Raw genomic sequence first — 18,331 nt, forward strand, 5'->3', positions numbered from 1 at the left:
TTGAAGATCACCTGGGCCATCTTCTTCAACTTGCTTTGTTCAAGCAGATTTGGTAGAAAGGTGCTGAAAAGTTTGACTTGGTGCAAAGGTCATGCTTTAAGTAGTGCATTTGCAAAAGGGCCTAGGTGTAGAGTGTTAATACAGCTTCTTGACAATGGTAATAGACAATTGAGTACCACGTGTAGAGGATATTTCCAGAGTCAGCCAGATAACTGAAAATGACTTGTCAGGATGGCCGAGCGGTCTAAGGCGCCAGACTCAAGAGTTGCTTCTTCACATTGTGTGGGTGTTCTGGTCTCCAAATGGAGGCGTGGGTTCAAATCCCACTTCTGACAATTTATTTACCCATTTAGCTTAAACTACAATGACCACTTCCGCTGTGTTTTCATGCTACCGTGTCACTGACAAAAAAAAATAAAAAATCCAAAAACTTTGCAGATCCTACATAAAGATCAAATTCTTGTGAAAACTCTTCTAGGCCATGCTGTTAAATCTCTCCTTTAAAGTGGAACTTTAGTCAGAAAATTAAGTCCTGCTAGATCACTTCAGGTTGACCAATTTTGCATGTATAGTTATGTAAAACATTAAAAATAAGTGTCCATACACTTTAAAATCCAGTAATACACTGTTTCACCCTGCTCTGCACATACTCAGTTTCTCTCCCATTTTAGGCACTGCAGAGGCTGATCTACTGACGGCCTTAAAACACAATTGTAGTCAGAATCTTCACCCGTAATACGTAGTGACCCCAACCACCAAGGCCTGTGGCGTGCCTTGGCCTAGCTGGACGGTACGCCTAAAAGAGGGCATACCCTGAATATGAGAATATGAGAAATGAATAATGAAGCCTATACCTGAAAAGGGGGCCGGGAGGGTGGGAATCAGGAGAAGAGGCCGACGCTGGACCCGGCAGAGAAGGGAGGATAAGTACTCCCCCAGACTCCGCCTACAAACACAGGCCGGCCTCCGTCCAGCCTTCCAACTTGTAGTCAGAATCTTCACCCGTAATACGTAGTGACCCCAACCACCAAGGCCTGTGGCGTGCCTTGGCCTAGCTGGACGGTACGCCTAAAAGAGGGCAAAAGACACAAGATAGGTAATGAAGCTTTATTGAAACAGAGTATATTTAATCCAACAGGGTGGCAAACGCCCTACGCACCTCCAAGTGAGGTTCAGGGATATATCTACTATAGCAGGAGGAACTCCAGCGACCCATGTGCTTGATGATGTATGACGGGACCCCTTGCTTGGATGCTGCGGACGCTGCCCCAATTCTAAAGGAATGTCCGGAAAAGCGCCCTGGATTCAGATGCAGCTTGGCAAGAAGAATCCTGACATGCCCAATGAATTGTTTGGCGGTGATAGGATGCGCAGGAAAGGGGAGCAATGGACTATCCCGGGGTGAGCTTGAGAATACCCTGCAGAGAGAGTCGAGCACCTCAACCGGGCACCAGTGATTGTGAGTCTGATAGTACTTCACCACAAACCCCTGACCAATCTGCCTGGTCTTGTTGTTGGGGAGCTGTAGCTCGTAATGCTCGGGAAACCTGGTCAGACTCCCTCTGAGCAAAACTGGAGCATGGCAGCTGGCTCTGGACACCTCCCCGGGATGGAGGAACCCAAAGAAACTGAGGTGGATGGCAGCTTTAAGGACCAAGCTGGGACCCATACCAAAAGGGGAAGAGGACAGAATATCCGACAGGTCGCGGAAAATCTGCCCGGTGATGGGTTGACGGGATAACGTGAGGACCCCTGGGTTCTCTGGATACCCCTCAGCACGGCTTTTAGAGGGTGAGCAGCAAAAATGGACGGTCTGTCCGGCACTTGTAGGGACCTGAAATGCTGAACCCCTGCCAAATATGTCTTGATGGTTCTGGCCGATAAGGTTAGCTCACTATGGCAATAAGCAGAGAACGACATGAAGTATGAAGAATCTGTGGGACCCTCACACGGAAATAGAGACATGAATCTGAGAAAAACCCTCCAACCCGTGGTGTATGCTTTCAGCGTGTTCCTGGACAACGACCTGTTGGCCAGCTCGACCGCCTGAGACCGGAAAAAACTTAATCCATGACCAACAGTGCAAAGGGGGGAATTGGCTGGCCCGTCCGATCTGCTGCCGGATGCTGAAAGAAAAATTGTGGCATGTTGAGCCGAGATAAGGCATCTGCTGCACCGTTCTGATCTCCCCTAATAAATTCCCCCTGGAAATGAAATTTATACGACAAGCCCAGCCAAGTCAGCTTGCGCATAAATGACATGATCAAAAGGGACCCTGACCTGCCTTTATTGATAATTCTGGCTGTAGCCAAATTATCCGTAAAGAATATGACTGACTTGTCTGCCCAGCCAGGGCCCCAAGTGACTGCCGCCGCCAGGATCGGGTAAATCTCAAACAATGCAGAAGTGAGAGCAAATTTTGGCAGATGGGACACCTCTGGGGGCCAGCGACTAGCTAACCATTGCTGACCAAAGATGGCGGAAAACCCGACCGAAGCGGCAGCATCTGAAAAAACTCGAGGGGAATTCTCTGAAGGCTGCGGGATGAACATGGAGATACCATTCCAGCGACAGAACTGATCCCACATGATCAAATCGGCTTGGGCATCCCTTGGCAACCTGACCGGGGAGTCCGAATCCTGACCTGGGGAAGCACAGCCAGTAACCTGGACACAAACGCCCTGCCCTGAGGAATGATCCTCATGGCATGGTTGAGCATCCCCAAAAGAGACTGCAAGTCCCTTTTTGAACATACCGGGGAACGGACAAACTGATGGATGACCTGACGAATCCTGGCCAGCTTCTCCAAGGGCAGGCTAGCGACCATAAGCTCAGAGTCCAGCGTGATCCCCAAGAAGGTGATGACCTTGGCTGGGCCCTCCATTTTATGAGCTGCTAGCGGGACGTCTAACCCTGAAAATAAACCCGTAAGTACCTGCAGATCCCTGGGTGGGCGCCCAGGGTCTTCCAACAACAGGAAGTCGTCAAGGTAGTGAATGACCCTTTGACAACTACCGTAGTCCTCCAGGATCCAATGCAATGCCCGGGCAAAGGTGTCAAACAAAAACGGACTGCTTTTTGAACCAAACGTTAATTTGGTAGCGAAAAAATACTGCCCTCGCCATTTGATACCATGCCACTGCCAGAGGGCCGGACTAATGGGAAGTAGTTTAAAGGCGTCAGTGATATCCGCTTTGGAAAGCCAAGCACCCCTACCCAACTGTAGGATGTGTTGGATAGCCAAGTCAACAGATGCATATTTTAGTGAAAATTCCTCGAGGGGATGAGTGAGTTGAGGCTAGGGATATGAGAGGAATGAGGCGCAGACAAATCGTAAATTAAACGGAATTTATTAGAAAATTTGCCGGAGACCACCCCGATGGGGCTCACCCTCCACATGGAAAAGGGGGATGATGAAAAGGGGCCGATGAGGAACCCCTTGGCCAGCTCTGCTAGAAGCAACTCGTCGACCATCACTGGGTTGTTTTCTGCAGACCTTAAATTATTACACTCGAAAGTTTCTGTTGGCAGGGTAATGAGGCCAGTATGAAACCCTGCAGAAAACCCTTCCAGCAAAAACTGCCTGACTGCTGGTGCTGGGTGGTCCTCAAGGAGATCCCCTAGCAAAGAAACGTTGACTCGGCTTAGTCAGGCTGTGCTAATTGGCTTGGTCAAGCAGGCGGACTTGGGGTGGGCCCTGAAGCAGTTAGCGCAAACATGCAACAACCTACACTGGTTGAAATTGCAACCTGCATAATTGTAGTTGTTACACAGCTGCGCTTTCCCAAGGTATCGTATGGGTCTACCCAATTTGTCCACCTGCCCCAGGGTTCCAGCAGACCCCCCTGCCACCTGCCTGGAGGGCCCTACCTGACTGGAGGCTTCCCACATTGGAGCACCAGGCCGTGGTATGAGCCGAGGACTGGCAGCTGGTACATACCGGGGATTTTTGACCAGCAAAGTGTCTGCAAAATAGCTCCATGTCAATGGCCCCCCACCATGACACCACCTGGAACTGAGCCCAGGTAGCTGCCACCTTAGCCGCAAAGGATCGGTGGTAATCATAAAAAATTGTGCCACCGTATTTATGGGCCAGATCCACAACCTTATGAAGATAAAGGTCCAACTCCTCCCTTCTACCTGGGCTAACAGCACAGATGAATATCCCTAAAAATACCAAAAGCCAGCACAAATTCCGGTACACTGAGTTTTCGACTCAGCCTGGGGTGTTTGGTCTTTAGAACTACAGATACCTCCCCACAAGTAAAAGATTTATTCTCCGACACATCCTGAGCCGCTATGAGCAGGGAGGCCAAGTTAACATCTTTCCCCTCCAAGATGTCCTTTTGATGTTGGCCGGGATGAAATGGGCTGGAGATACCACAGGTGGGGCAGCCGACGGAGATGGTACCGCTGAAGGGAAAGTAGCGACATTACCTGCGGCTGGGCTTGGGAGCGCTAACGCTGGGGATGCTGAATCCACCACGGTAGAGGCTGGTATTACTGTATTAGCCAAGGCCCGGGCCTCCATCACCTCCATCCTTTCCTGCAACTGGACCATGGAGGTAGCCAGTGTGTTTAGCAGCGCATGGACCTGTACCAATGCGTATGCACCCGTCGCATGCTCAGCGCTGGTGGCGGGAGATGATTGTGACAGGGGTGGAAGCATAGCCCTAAACAGTTCTGCTTTCCTAGCCGAAGAGGGGAAAGGAATGCCTTTGCGGCGGAGGTTCAGCCATGAGTCTTGGTACTGGTCCAACGTCTCAAGGATGTGAATTTCCGAGCTCCGAACCCCCGCGTGGCGGTGTAGCGGGACGAACGAGAAGTCCTCGCTATCAGCCACTTGAGACATACCGAAATCTAAAGAGACCAAACTACAAAGAATAACATGAAAGCCCTCGCCCCTCAGCCAGCCCAAATGCCGTGACAGCCTAGGTGGCCGGAAATAGCGCAGTGACCTACCAAGCGGGACCCCGACCCTGCAAATGATGAAACGAAATGAGTGAAATGAGTGAGCCCGAGCGACCTGCAGCGCGACAACAGGTAATTAAAACGAAACACTCAGGGCTACGATACCCACAGGAGCGTGGTGGGTATGTATAAATGAGAAATGATGGTGCCATACCAGACATGAGATGTACGGCCGAGAAGATTGTGGTCCAACAATCAATTAATGACCCTCAGCCTGTACGGAACTGTAGACGTGACAGAACCAAGAAAGCAATATGGACCTGGAAAAACTAACTTATACCCCTAAAAGCGAGCAAATACGTACCAGCTGACCACCGGGAAGACACTGTAATCCGACCTGAAAGAGTTAATACATATGTACGACGGAGAAATGAGCGCAAGAAATGTATACCAGACAACAGAAATGAATGTGGTAACGATGTGAAATTGCCGCCCTAAAGCGACCGCATCCCCCACCCGGAATGCCCAGTGAGGTGCAACTGCCCTCCTTATAAGATTGAAGCAAACGCATGACCGATTGATCAATGAAAAACCGCACGTCGACACACCTGAAGATGACCGACCTATCAGTGAAAGCCGCATGACAATTTACCATTGACCAGATCGCATGCGATTCCCCCTGAACCTGACTTACGACTCGTAACTGCCGACATGTTGCATGACAATCCTGAAGACCAATGGTATGACGATCTGCCAAGCCGAAACGCAAGACCCGTCCTGACCAGACAAATCGCATGGTAGTTTTGCACACGGCAACCATGCAGTTACCCCCCCGCCCCCCCCCATCGCATGATCATCTTGTCAGACAAAATCGCCTGACCGTTCCATCAGACAAAATCGCATGGACTGTTTCATCAGACAAAATCGCATTGACTGTTCATCAGACAAAATCGCATGGACCTGTTCATCAGACAAAATCGCATGACTGTTCATCAGACAAAATCGCATGACTGTTTCATCAGACAAAATCGCATGACTGTTCATCAGACAAAATCGCATGACTGTTCATCAGACAAAATCGCATGATCGCACATCGGACAACCGTATGACCGTTTCGTCAGACAGATCGCATGACCGTTTTTATCTGACAATCGCATGACTGTTCAGCAGACAAAATCGTATGATTGATGCATCAGACGATCGCATGACCGTTTCTTTCTCCGACAAACCGCATGACCTGTTCAACCAAGAAACCATGACTGTAACAAGACAAACGTATGACCATCATCAAAGGCAAATCGCACGGCTGTTGCGAGATAATCGCGAGGTTGTGCCAGATGACCATGATGAATTCCCCCCCCACTACTGACTGAGGACCGATCTTACCCCCCCCCCCTCCCAAGACTGGCAAATCTGTATGGGGAATACAATGACACAGGGTGGTCAGCCGTCAATCAATGACATCAATGACAGGCCAGATAAACAACACAAATATGCAGGCAGATATCACGAACCCCCCCTCCCTGGCCCCTAGCCCCTCGGCCAGAACTGGGCGACATGTATGATACCCCCCCCCCCTTGTGAGGCTCCCGGGGTTTCCCCTGTGGCTGCTGAATGAATGCTGTCAGCCAGGCCCCATCGTCAGCCAGGCGGGGCCCCCCCCCCCCCCGCCAGTCCCCAATGCTGGTCGCGGGCCCCCCCCCCCCTCAGAATACCTGAAGCCCTCGAGGCTTGGAGACGCACTGGAGCCGCGATCTCAGCTCCCTCCACGCTAGTTGGCGCCCGGAAATGACGTCGGCGGTCGCGGCGGAAGTGAGCACATCCACAGGAGAAGAGGCCGACGCTGGACCCGGCAGAGAAGGGAGGATAAGTACCTCCCCCAGACCTCCGCCTACAAACAAGTGCCGGCCTCCGTCCAGCCTTCCAACTTATTTACCCATTTAGCTTAAACTACAATGACCACTTCCGCTGTGTTTTCATGCTACCGTGTCACTGACAAAAAAAAAAAAAAAATCCCAAAACTTTGCAGATCCTACATAAAGATCAAATTCTTGTGAAAACTCTTCTAGGCCATGCTGTTAAATCTCTCCTTTAAAGTGGAACTTTAGTCAGAAAATTAAGTCCTGCTAGATCACTTCAGGTTGACCAATTTTGCATGTATAGTTATGTAAAACATTAAACATAAGTGTCCATACACTTTAAAATCCAGTAATACACTGTTTCACCCTGCTCTGCACATACTCAGTTTCTCTCCCATTTTAGGCACTGCAGAGGCTGATCTACTGACAGCCTTAAAACACAATTAAACCTTCCTATCCTTTACAGCCATTGAATTTGCAAGTAAAGGTCACAGGAACTGGAAAGCAGCATAGAAATCGACCACGAAGGGACTCGAACCCTCAATCTTCTGATTCGAAGTCAGACGCCTTATCCATTAGGCCACGCGGTCTGCCACAAGGTCGCTATTATTTTTGGTGGTGTGCGGATCAGCCAACACTTGAAGATCACCTGGGCCATCTTCTTCAACTTGCTTTGTTCAAGCAGATTTGGTAGAAAGGTGCTGAAAAGTTTGACTTGGTGCAAAGGTCATGCTTTAAGTAGTGCATTTGCAAAAGGGCCTAGGTGTAGAGTGTTAATACAGCTTCTTGACAATGGTAATAGACAATTGAGTACCACGTGTAGAGGATATTTCCAGAGTCAGCCAGATAACTGAAAATGACTTGTCAGGATGGCCGAGCGGTCTAAGGCGCCAGACTCAAGAGTTGCTTCTTCACATTGTGTGGGTGTTCTGGTCTCCAAATGGAGGCGTGGGTTCAAATCCCACTTCTGACAATTTATTTACCCATTTAGCTTAAACTACATGACCACTTCCGCTGTGTTTTCATGCTACCGTGTCACTGAAAAAAATCCAAAACTTTGCAGATCCTACATAAAGATCAAATTCTTGTGAAAACTCTTCTAGGCCATGCTGTTAAATCTCTCCTTTAAAGTGGAACTTTAGTCAGAAAATTAAGTCTGCTAGATCACTTAGGTTGACCAATTTTGCATGTATAGTTATGTAAAACATTAAAAATAAGTGTCCATACACTTAAAATCCAGTAATAAACTGTTTTCACCTGCTCTGCACATACTCAGTTTCTCTCCCATTTTAGGCACTGCAGAGGCTGATCTACTGACGGCCTTAAACACAATTAAACCTTCCTATCCTTTACAGCCATTGAATTTGCAAGTAAAGGTCACAGGAACTGGAAAGCAGATAGAAATCGACCACAAAGGGACTCGAACCCTCAATCTTCTGATTCGAAGTCAGACGCCTTATCCATTAGGCCATGCGGTCTGCCACAAGGTCACTATTATTTTTGGTGGTGTGCGGATCAGCCAAACACTTGAAGATCACTGGGCCATCTTCTTCAACTTGCTTTGTTCAAGCAGATTTGGTAGAAAGGTGCTGAAAAGTTTGACTTGGTGCAAAGGTCATGCTTTAAGTAGTGCATTTGCAAAAGGGCCTAGTTGTAGAGTGTTAATACAGCTTCTTGACAATGGTAATAGACAATTGAGTACACGTGTAGAGGATATTTCCAGAGTCAGCCAGATAACTGAAAAGGACTTGTCAGGATGGCCGAGCGGTCTAAGGCGCCAGACTCAGGAGTCGCTTCTTCACATTGTGTGGGTGTTCTGGTCTCCAAATGGAGGCGTGGGTTCAAACTCCACTTCTGACAATTTATTTACCCATTTAACTTAACGACTATGACCACTTCCGCTGTGTTTTCATGCTACAGTGTCACTGACAAAAAAAAAATAAAAATCCAAAAACTTTTCAGATCCTACATAAAGATCAAATTCTTGTGAAAACTCTTCTAGGCCATGCTGTTAAATCTCTCCTTTAAAGTGGAACTTTAGTCAGAAAATTAAGTCCTGCTAGATCACTTCAGGTTGACCAATTTTGCATGTATAGATATGTAAAACATAAAAAATAAGTGTCCATACACTTTAAAATCCAGTAATACACTGTTTCACCCTGCTCTGCACATACTCAGTTTCTCTCCATTTTAGGCACTGCAGAGGCTGATCTACTGACAGCCTTAAAACGCAATTAAACCTTCCTATTCTTTACAGCCAATGAACTTGCAAGTAAAGGTCACAGGTACTGGAAAGCAGCCATTGAAATCGACCACGACGGACTCGAACCCTCAATTTTCTGATTCGAAGTCAGACGCCTTATCCATTAGGCCACGCGGTCTGCCACAAGGCCGCCATTATTTTTGGTGGTGTGCGTATCAGCCAAACACTTGAAGATCACTGGGTCATCTTCTTCAACTGGCTTTGTTCAAGCAGATTTGGTAGAAAGGTGCTGAAATGTTTGACTTGGTGCAAAGGTCATGCTTTAAGTAGTGCTTTGCAAAAAGGGCCTAGGTGCAGAGTGTTAATACAGCTTCTTGACAATGGTAATAGACAATTGAGTACCACAAGTAGAGGATATTTCCTGAGGAGTCAGCCAGAATAACTGAATATGACTTGTCAGGATGCCGAGCGATCTAAGGCGCCAGACCTCAAGAGTTGCTTCTTCACATCGTGTGTGTGTTCTGGTCTCCAAATGGAGGCGTGGGTTCAAATCCCACTTCTGACAATTTATTTACCCATTTAGCTTAAACTACAATGACCACTTCTGCTGTGTTTTCATGCTACCGTGTCACTGACAAAAAAAAATTAAAAAATCCACAAACTTTGCAGATCCTACATAAAGATCAAATTCTTGTGAAAACTCTTCTTGGCCCATGCTGTTAATTCTCTCCTTTAAAGTGGAACTTTAGTCAGAAAATTAAGTCCTGCTAGATCACTTCAGGTTGACCAATTTTGCATGTATAGTTATGTAAAACATAAAAAATAGTGTCCATACACTTTAAAATCCAGTATACACTGTTTCACCCTGCTCTGCACATACTCAGTTTCTCTCCCATTTTAGGCACTGCAGAGGCAGATCTACTGACAGCTTTAAAACACAATTAAACCTTCCTATCCTTTACAGCCATTGAATTTGCAAGTAAAGGTCACAGGAACTGGAAAGCAGCATTGAAATCGACCACGAAAGGGACTCAAACCCCTCAATCTTCTGATTCGAAGTCAGACGCCTTATCCATTAGCCTACGCGGTCTGCCACAAGGTCGCTACTATTTTTGGTGGTGTGCGGATCAGCCAAAAACCACTTGAAGATACCTGGGCCATCTTCTTCAACTTGCTTTGTTCAAGCAGAATCAGTAGAAAGGTGCTGAAAAGTTTGACTTGTGTGCAAAGGTCATGCTTTAAGTAGTGCATTTGCAAAAGGGCCTAGGTGCAGAGTGTTAATACAGTCTCTTGACAATGGTAATAGACAATTGAGTACCACGTGTAGAGGATATTTTCCAGAGTCAGCCAGATAACTGAAAATGACTTGTCAGGATGGCCGAGCGGTCTAAGGTGCCAAACTCAAGAGTTGCTTCTTCACTTTGTGTGGGTGTCCTGGTCTCCAAATGGAGGCGTGGGTTCAAATCCCACTTCTGACAATTTATTTACCCATTTGCTTAAACTACAATGACCACTTCGCTGTGTTTTCTTGCTACCGTGTCACTGACAAAAAAAAATTAAAAAATCCAAAAACTTTGCAGATCCTACATAAAGATCAATTCTTGTGAAACTCTTCTAGGCCATGCTGTTAAATCTCTCCTTTAAAGTGGAACTTTAGTCAGAACATTAAGTTCCTGCTAGATCACTTTAGGTTGACCAATTTGGCATGTATAGTTATGTAAAACATTTAAAAATAAGTGTCCATACACTTTAAAATCCAGTAATACACTGTTTCACCCTGCTCTGCACATACTCAGTTTCTCTCCCATTTTAGGCACTGCAGAGGCTGATCTACTGACAGCCTTAAAACACAATTAAACCTTCCTATCCTTTACAGCCATTGAATTTGCAAGTAAAGGTCAAAGGAACTGGAAAGCAGCATAGAAACCGACCACGAAAAGGACTCGAACCCTCAATCTTCTGATTCGAAGTCAGACGCCTTATCCATTAGGCCACGCGGTCTGCCACAAGGTAGCTATTATTTTTGGTGGTGTGCGGATTAGCCAAAACACTTGAAGATCACCTGGCCATCTTCTTCAACTTGCTTTGTTTCAAGCAGATTTGGTAGAAAGGTGCTGAAAAGTTTGACTTGGTGCAAAGGTCATGCTTTAAGTAGTGCATTTGCAAAAGGGCCTAGGTGTAGAGTGTTAATACAGCTTCTTGACAATGGTAATAGACAATTGAGTACCACGTGTAGAGGATATTTCCAGAGTCAGCCAGATAACTGAAAAATGACTTGTCAGGATGGCCGAGCGGTCTAAGGCGCCAGACTCAAGAGTTGGTTCTTCACATTGTGTGGGTGTTTCTGGTCTCCAAATGGAGGCGTGGGTTCAAATCCCACTTCTGACAATTTATTTACCCATTTAGCTTAAACTACAATGACCACTTCCGCTGTGTTTTCATGCTACCGTGTCACTGACAAAAAAAATAAAAAAATCCAAAACCTTTGCAGATCCTACAATAAAGATCAATTCTTGTGAAAACTCTTCTAGGCCATGCTGTTAAATCTCTCCTTTAAAGTGGAACTTTAGTCAGAAAATTAAGTCCTGCTAGATCACTTCAGGTGACCAATTTTGCATGTATAGTTATGTAAAACATTAAAAATAAGTGTCCATACACTTTAAATCCAGTAATACACTGTTTCACCCTGCTCTGCACTTACTCAGTTTCTCTCCCGTTTTAGGCACTGCAGAGGCTGATCTACTGACAGCCTTAACCACTTAAGCCCCGGACCAAAATGCTGCCTAAAGACCCAAGGTGTTTTTACAGTTCGGGACTGCGTCGCTTTACCAGACAATTGCGCAGTCATGCGACGTGGTCCCCGAAAAAAATTGGCGTCCTTTTTTTCCCCACAAATAGAGCTTTCTTTTGGTGGTATTTGATCACCTCTGCGGTTATTATTTTTTGCGCTATAACAAAAATAAAGCGACAATTTTGAAAAAAATGCAATATGTTTTACTTTTTGTTATAATAAAATCTCCCCCAAAAACATATAAAACATTTTTACCCTCAGTTTAGGCCGATACGTATTCTTCGACATATTTTTAGTAAAAAAAATCGCAATAAAGCGTTTATCGATTGGTTTGCGCAAAATTTAATAGCGTTTACAAATAGGGGATAGTTTTATTGCATTTTTATAAATTATTTATTTTTTTACTACTAATGGCGGCGATCAGCGATTTTTTTCGTGACTGCGACTTATGGCGGACACTTCGGACAATTTTGACACATTTTTGGGACCATTGTCATTTTCACAGCAAAATGCATTTAAATTGCATTCTTTATTGTGAAAATGACAGTTGCAGTTTGGGAGTTAACCACAGGGGGCGCTGTAGGAGTTAGGGTGCACCTAGTGTGTGTTTACAACTGTAGGGGGCCTGTGGCTGTAGGACTGACGTCATCGATTGTGTCTCCCTATAAAGGGGATGACACGATCGATGCGCCGCCACAGATGAAGCACGGGGAAGCCGTGTTTACATACGGCTCTCCCCGTTCTTCAGCTCCGGGGAGCGATCGCGACCGGAGTGGCCTATAAACAAATAGCCGCGCCGTCGTCTCCGGATCGCTCCCCGAGCGAACCCGACCGCAGCATGTAGCGGGGGGGGTCCCGATCGGACCCCCCACCCGCTAGAAGGACAGGACGTACATGAACGCCCATGTGCCTGTACGTGCCATACTGTGGACGTACATTTATATGCGGCGGTCAGGAAGTGGTTAAAACACAATTAAACCTTCCTATCCTTTACAGCCATTGAATTTGCAAGTAAAGGTCACTGGAACTGGAAAGCACCATTGAAATCAACCATGAAGGGACTCGAACCCTCAATCTTCTGATTCGAAGTCAGACGCCTTATCCATTAGGCATGCGGTCTGCCACAATGCGCAATTATTTTTGGTGGTGTGCGGATCTGCCAAACACTTGAAGATTCACCTGGGCCATCTTCTTCACTTGCTTTGTTCAAGCAGATTTGGTAGAAGGTGCTGAATGTTTGACTTGGTGCAAAGGTCATGCTTTAAGTAGTGCATTTGCAAAAGGGTCTAGGTGTAGAGTGTTAATACCAGCTTCTTGACAATGGTAATAGACAATTGAGTACCACGTGTAGAGGATATTTCCAGAGTCAGCCAGATAACTGAAAATTACTTGTCAGGATCGGCCAAGCGGTCTAAGGTGCCAGACTCAAGAGTTGCTTCTTCACATTGTGGTTGGGTGTTCTGGTCTCCAAATGGAGGCGTGGGTTCAAAATCCCACTTCTGACAATTACTTTACCCATTTAGCTTAAACTACAATGACCACTTCCGCTGTGTTTTCATGCTACCGTGTCACTGACAAAAAAAAAAAAAATCCAAAAAACTTTTCAGATCCTACATAAAGATCAAATTCTTGTGAAAACTCTTCTAGGCCATGCTTTTAAATCTCTCCTTTAACCATTTCCCGACCTCCTCATGTACATTTACGTCGGCAGAATGGCACGGACAGGCACATCCACGTACCTGTACGTCCTCTGCTAGACGTGGGTGGGGGATCCGATCGGGACCCCCCCCCCCCCGGTACATGCGGAGGTCGGGTCCGTTCGGGGGAGCGATCCGGGACGACGGCGTGGCTATTTGTTTTTAGCCGCTCCGTCGCGATCGCTCCCCGGAGCTGAAGAACGGGGAGAGCCGTGTGTAAACACGGCTTCCCGTGCTTCACTGTGTCGGCGCATCGATCGCGTCATTCCCTTTATAGGGAAGACACGATCGATGACGTCATTCCTACAGCCACACCCCCCTACACTAGTATACACACACAAAGTAAACCCTAACTCCTACAGCGCCCCCTGTGGTTAACTCCCAAACTGCAACTGTCATTTTCACAATAAAGAATGCAATTTAACCAGTTAAGCCCCGGACCAATATGCAGCCTAAAGACCCAAGGTGTTTTTACAGTTCGGGACTGCGTCGCTTTAACAGACAATTGCGCGGTCGTGCGACGTGGCTCCCAAACAAAATTGGCGTCCTTTTTCCCCCCACAAATAGAGCTTTCTTTTGGTGGTATTTGATCACATCTGCGGTTTTTAGTTTTTGCGCTATAAACAAAAATAGAGCGACAATTTTGAAAAAAATGCAATATTTTTTACTTTTTGCTGTAATAAATATCCCCCAAAAACATATATAAAAACATTTTTTTTCCTCAGTTTAGGCCGATACGTATTCTTCTACCTATTTTTAGTAAAAAAAATCGCAATAAGCGTTTATCGATTGGTTTGCGCAAAATTTATAGCGTTTACAAAATAGGGGATAGTTTTATTGCATTTTTATTAAATTTTTTTTTTTTTTACTACTAATGGCGGCGATCAGCAATTTTTTTCGTGACTGCGGACATTATGGCGGACACTTCGGACAATTTTGACACATTTTTGGGACCATTGTAATTTTCACAGCAAAAAATGCATTTAAATTGCATTCTTTATTGTGAAAATGCACAGTTGCAGTTTGGAGTTAACCACAGGTGGCGCTGTAGGAGTTAGGTGCACCTAGTATGTGTTTACAACTGTAGGGGGGGTGTGGCTGTAGGAATGACGTCATGATAGTGTCTTCCCTATAAAGGGAATGACGCGATCAATGCGCCGCCATAGTGAAGCACGGGGAAGCCGTGTTTACATACGGCTCTCCCCGTTCTTCAGCTCCGGGGAGCGATCGCGCCGGAGCGGCTATAAACAAATAGCCGCGCCGTGGTCCCCGGATCGCTCCCCGAGCGGACCCGACCTCCGCATGTAGCGGGGGGGGTCCCGATCGGACCCCCCACCCGCTAATAGGCAAGGACGTACATGTACGCCCATGTGCCTGTACGTGCCATATTGTGGACGTATATGTACATGCGGGGGTCGGGAACTGGTTAAATGCATTTTTTGCTGTGAAAATGACAATTGTCCCAAAAATGTGTCAAAATTGTCCGAAGTGTCCGCCATAATGTCGCAGTCACGAAAAAAATCGCTGATCGCCGCCATTACTAGTAAAAAAAATTTGAAAATAAAAATGCAAAAAAACTATCCCCTATTTTGTAAACGCTATAAATTTTGCGCAAACCAACCGATAAACGATTATTGCAATTTTTTTTACCAAAAATAGGTAGAAGAATACGTATCGGTCTAAACTGAGGAAAAAAAAATGTTATATATGTTTTTGGGGGATATTTATTACAGCAAAAAGTAAAAAATATTGCATTTTTTTTTAAATTGTCGCTCCATTTTTGTTTATAGCGCAAAAAATAAAAACCGCAGAGGTGATCAAATACCACCAAAATAAAGCTCTATTTGTGGGGAAAAAAGGACGCCAATTTTGTTTGGGAGCCACAGTCCACGACGCGCAATTGTCTGTTAAGCGAAGCAGTCCGAACTGTAAAAACCCCTTGGGTCTTTAGCCAGCATATTGGTCCGGGTCTTAAGTGGTTAAAGTGGAACTTTAGTCAGAAAATTAAAGTGGAAGTAAACCCCTCCTAACGTTTTCAGCCAAGGAAGCGGCCATCTTGACCTCTGTTTAATCTGCAACTGCCATGATGCTGTACATGTGACCGTTATGAAACCAGCCATTGGAGGTTTGGCAGTTTGGTTGAGAGCACAAACAAATGTGACAGCTAGGCATTTCGGCATGCCGGGAATGTTAACTGTTTTTGTAACTATGAAATTGAAGGGTTTAACTTCCACTTTAAGTCCTGCCTAGATCACTTCAGGTTGACCAATTTTGCATGTATAGTTATGTAAAACATTAAAAATAAGTGTCCATGCACTTTAAAATCCAGTAATACACTGTTTCACCCTGCTCTGCACAAACTAATTTTCTCTCCCATTTTAGGCAATGCAGAGGCTGATCTACTGACAGCTGATCTACTGATCTACTGAGCTTCGCGTTCGATACAACGTATGTTCGACTCGAACATCGGTCGTTCGATCGTTCGACGAAACTCGAACAAAACGGGTCGTTCGCGCCAAATTCGAGTGCACGCAAACGTCCCATAATTCAACTGCGGCGTTGAGCGCTGATGTTTGGCCAAGCATGCTGTATGTCCGCATGCTTGGCCATTCACAGCGCGCAAAAAAAACGAAGAGCCATAATTGTCCAAAGCCAGGGTGGCTTTGGCCAATTATGGCTCAGGGGGATTAGTACACGCCCCACACTATAAAAGGCAGCCCTGCACGGCGGCCTCGTGTAGTGTGGTCCGGCTTTGTTAAAGAGAGGAGCAGACAGACCAGTTAGAGAGAGCGAGATAGTTAGATACACGGTGTCTTTTCTACCAGATAGATAGATGGATAGATAGATAGATAGATAGATAGATAGATAGATAGATAGATAGATAGTAGATAGATAGATAGATAGATAGATAGATGTATTGCCCTGCATTAGGGATTAGCTTTAAAATATTTGTCTGTGTTATTCAACGTGTGCTAGTTAATTGCACATACACACATTACCTGTTACTGCACGTGTGCAATTTATTTGCACAGAAACGCAGTCGCTGTTAATGCAACTGGGCTATTGAATTGCACAGAAACGCAGTAATTCTTACTGCGTGTGTGCTGTTTAATAGCAACTAACGCAGTTGGTGTCACTGCGTGTGTGCTGTTAAATAGCACTTGAGCGCAGTCGCTATTACTGTGTGGGTGCTGATTAATACCACCTAAACGCAGTTGGTGTCACTGTGTGTGTGCAGTTACATAGCACTTCAGCGCAGTCGCTCTTACTGTGCCGGATGCTGTTTAATACCACCTAAACGCAGTTGGTGTGACTGCGACTATTTTGTTACATAGCACTTGAGCGCAGTCCGCTCTTACTGTGCGGGTTGCTGTTTAATACCACCTGAACGCAGTTGGTGCGACCTGCGACTATTTTGTTACATAGCACTTGAGCGCAGCCGCTCTTTACTGTGCGGTTTGCTGGTTTAATACCACCTGAACGCAGTTGGTGTGACTGCGACTATTTTGGTACATAGCACTTGAGCGCAGTTGTTCTTACTGTGCGGTTGCTGTTTAATACCACCTGAACACAGTTGGTGTGACTGCGACTATTTTGTACATAGCACTTGAGCGCAGTTGCTCTTACTGTGAGGTTGCTGTTTAATACCACCTGAACGCAGTTGGTGTGACTGCGACTATTTTGTTACATAGCACTTGAGCGCAGTCGCTCTTACTGTGCGGTTGCTGTTTAATACCACCTGAACGCCAGTTGGTGTGACCTGCGACTATTTTGTTACATAGCACTTGAGCGCAGTTGCTCTACTGTGCGGTTGCTGTTTAATACCCCCTGAACGCAGTTGGTGTGACTGCGACTATTTTGTTACATAGCACTTGAGCGGCAGTCGCTCTTACTGTGTGGTTGCTGTTTTAATACCACCTAAACCGCAGTTGTGTCACTGCGACTATTTTGTTACATAGCCCTTGAGCGCAGTCGCTCTTACTGTGCGGTTGCTGTTTAATACCACCTGAACGCAGTTGGTGTGACAGCGACTATTTTGTTACATAGCACTTGAGCGCAGTTGCTCTTACTGTGCGGTTGCTGTTTAATAACCACCCTGAACGCAGTTGAGTGGTGAGGACTGCGACTATTTTGTTACATAGCACTTGAGCGCAGTCGCTCTTTCTGTGTGGTTAGCTGTTTAATACCACCTAAATGCAGTTGGTGTGACTGCGACTATTTTGTTACATAGCACTTGAGCGCAGCCGCTCTTACTGTGCGGTTGCTGTTTATACCACCTGAACGCAGTTGTGTGACTGCGACTATTTTGTTACATAGCACTTGAGCGTAGTCGCTCTTACTGTGCGGTTGCTGTTTAATACCACCTGAATGCAGTTGGTGTGACTGCGACTATTTTCCTTACATAGCACCTGAACGCATAAATATGGCTGGAAGGACAAAGAGAGGCAGAGTCACGAGGGCAAGCAGGCTCTGCATCTAGAGGTAACGCTGGTGGTGGATGTGGTTTATCTCTTCAGCACATGGCCGTGGCCGCTCGTCCTTCTTTTCGGAGCTGGCCCGTGTTGAGCCTCAACATGCAGAGAAATAAGTTGAGTGATGACCAAGCCGTCCTCATCCTCCTCATCCTCTCTCACACAGACTGATTATAGTTTGTCTGGCAAAGCAGCTGCCAAGGCGTCCTCTACCCTCTGCACAATGGCATCACACAACTCCTTCCCTAGTCCCACCGTGTCCTCCCTGAGGAGTCCCCCGAAACTGTTTCAAACCAGTGTAGGGTACATGCTACATGAAGATGCGCAGCGTTTTTGAAGACTCCGATGACGGAACACAGATAGAGGAAGGCATTGTTGTGAGCCCAGGGAGAGGGGGT

General features: G+C 46.2%; 1 protein-coding gene and 8 non-coding genes across 9 annotated transcripts in view; 5 read left to right on the forward strand and 4 right to left on the reverse strand.

The window, feature by feature from the left end:
• LOC120914548 (mucin-2-like) overlaps positions 1 to 18,331 on the reverse strand; it is a 95,028-nt gene that overhangs the window by 71,179 nt on the left and 5,518 nt on the right. Inside the window, exons 2-3 of the mRNA XM_040325225.1 lie at positions 2,645 to 3,298; positions 984 to 1,068 (exon numbers count right to left, since the gene is read on the reverse strand). Coding sequence (XP_040181159.1) covers positions 984 to 1,068; positions 2,645 to 3,298 — 739 coding nt within the window. The remainder of the gene's footprint in view (positions 1 to 983; positions 1,069 to 2,644; positions 3,299 to 18,331) is intronic.
• TRNAL-CAA lies at positions 226 to 335 on the forward strand. The gene is made up of 2 exons: positions 226 to 263; positions 290 to 335. It is a non-coding gene; the product is annotated as a tRNA-Leu (tRNA).
• Positions 7,288 to 7,360, reverse strand: TRNAR-UCG. The gene has a single exon. It is a non-coding gene; the product is annotated as a tRNA-Arg (tRNA).
• TRNAL-CAA lies at positions 7,634 to 7,743 on the forward strand. The gene is made up of 2 exons: positions 7,634 to 7,671; positions 7,698 to 7,743. It is a non-coding gene; the product is annotated as a tRNA-Leu (tRNA).
• On the reverse strand, positions 8,176 to 8,248 carry TRNAR-UCG. Its single transcript has one exon. It is a non-coding gene; the product is annotated as a tRNA-Arg (tRNA).
• On the forward strand, positions 8,521 to 8,630 carry TRNAL-CAG. Its single transcript has 2 exons — positions 8,521 to 8,558; positions 8,585 to 8,630. It is a non-coding gene; the product is annotated as a tRNA-Leu (tRNA).
• On the forward strand, positions 10,342 to 10,451 carry TRNAL-CAA. The gene is made up of 2 exons: positions 10,342 to 10,379; positions 10,406 to 10,451. It is a non-coding gene; the product is annotated as a tRNA-Leu (tRNA).
• TRNAR-UCG lies at positions 10,901 to 10,974 on the reverse strand. The gene has a single exon. It is a non-coding gene; the product is annotated as a tRNA-Arg (tRNA).
• On the forward strand, positions 11,251 to 11,361 carry TRNAL-CAA. Its single transcript has 2 exons — positions 11,251 to 11,288; positions 11,316 to 11,361. It is a non-coding gene; the product is annotated as a tRNA-Leu (tRNA).

Source organism: Rana temporaria, chromosome 9, assembly GCF_905171775.1.
Source record: "Rana temporaria chromosome 9, aRanTem1.1, whole genome shotgun sequence".
In the NCBI taxonomy this organism is placed as follows: Eukaryota; Metazoa; Chordata; class Amphibia; order Anura; family Ranidae; genus Rana; species Rana temporaria.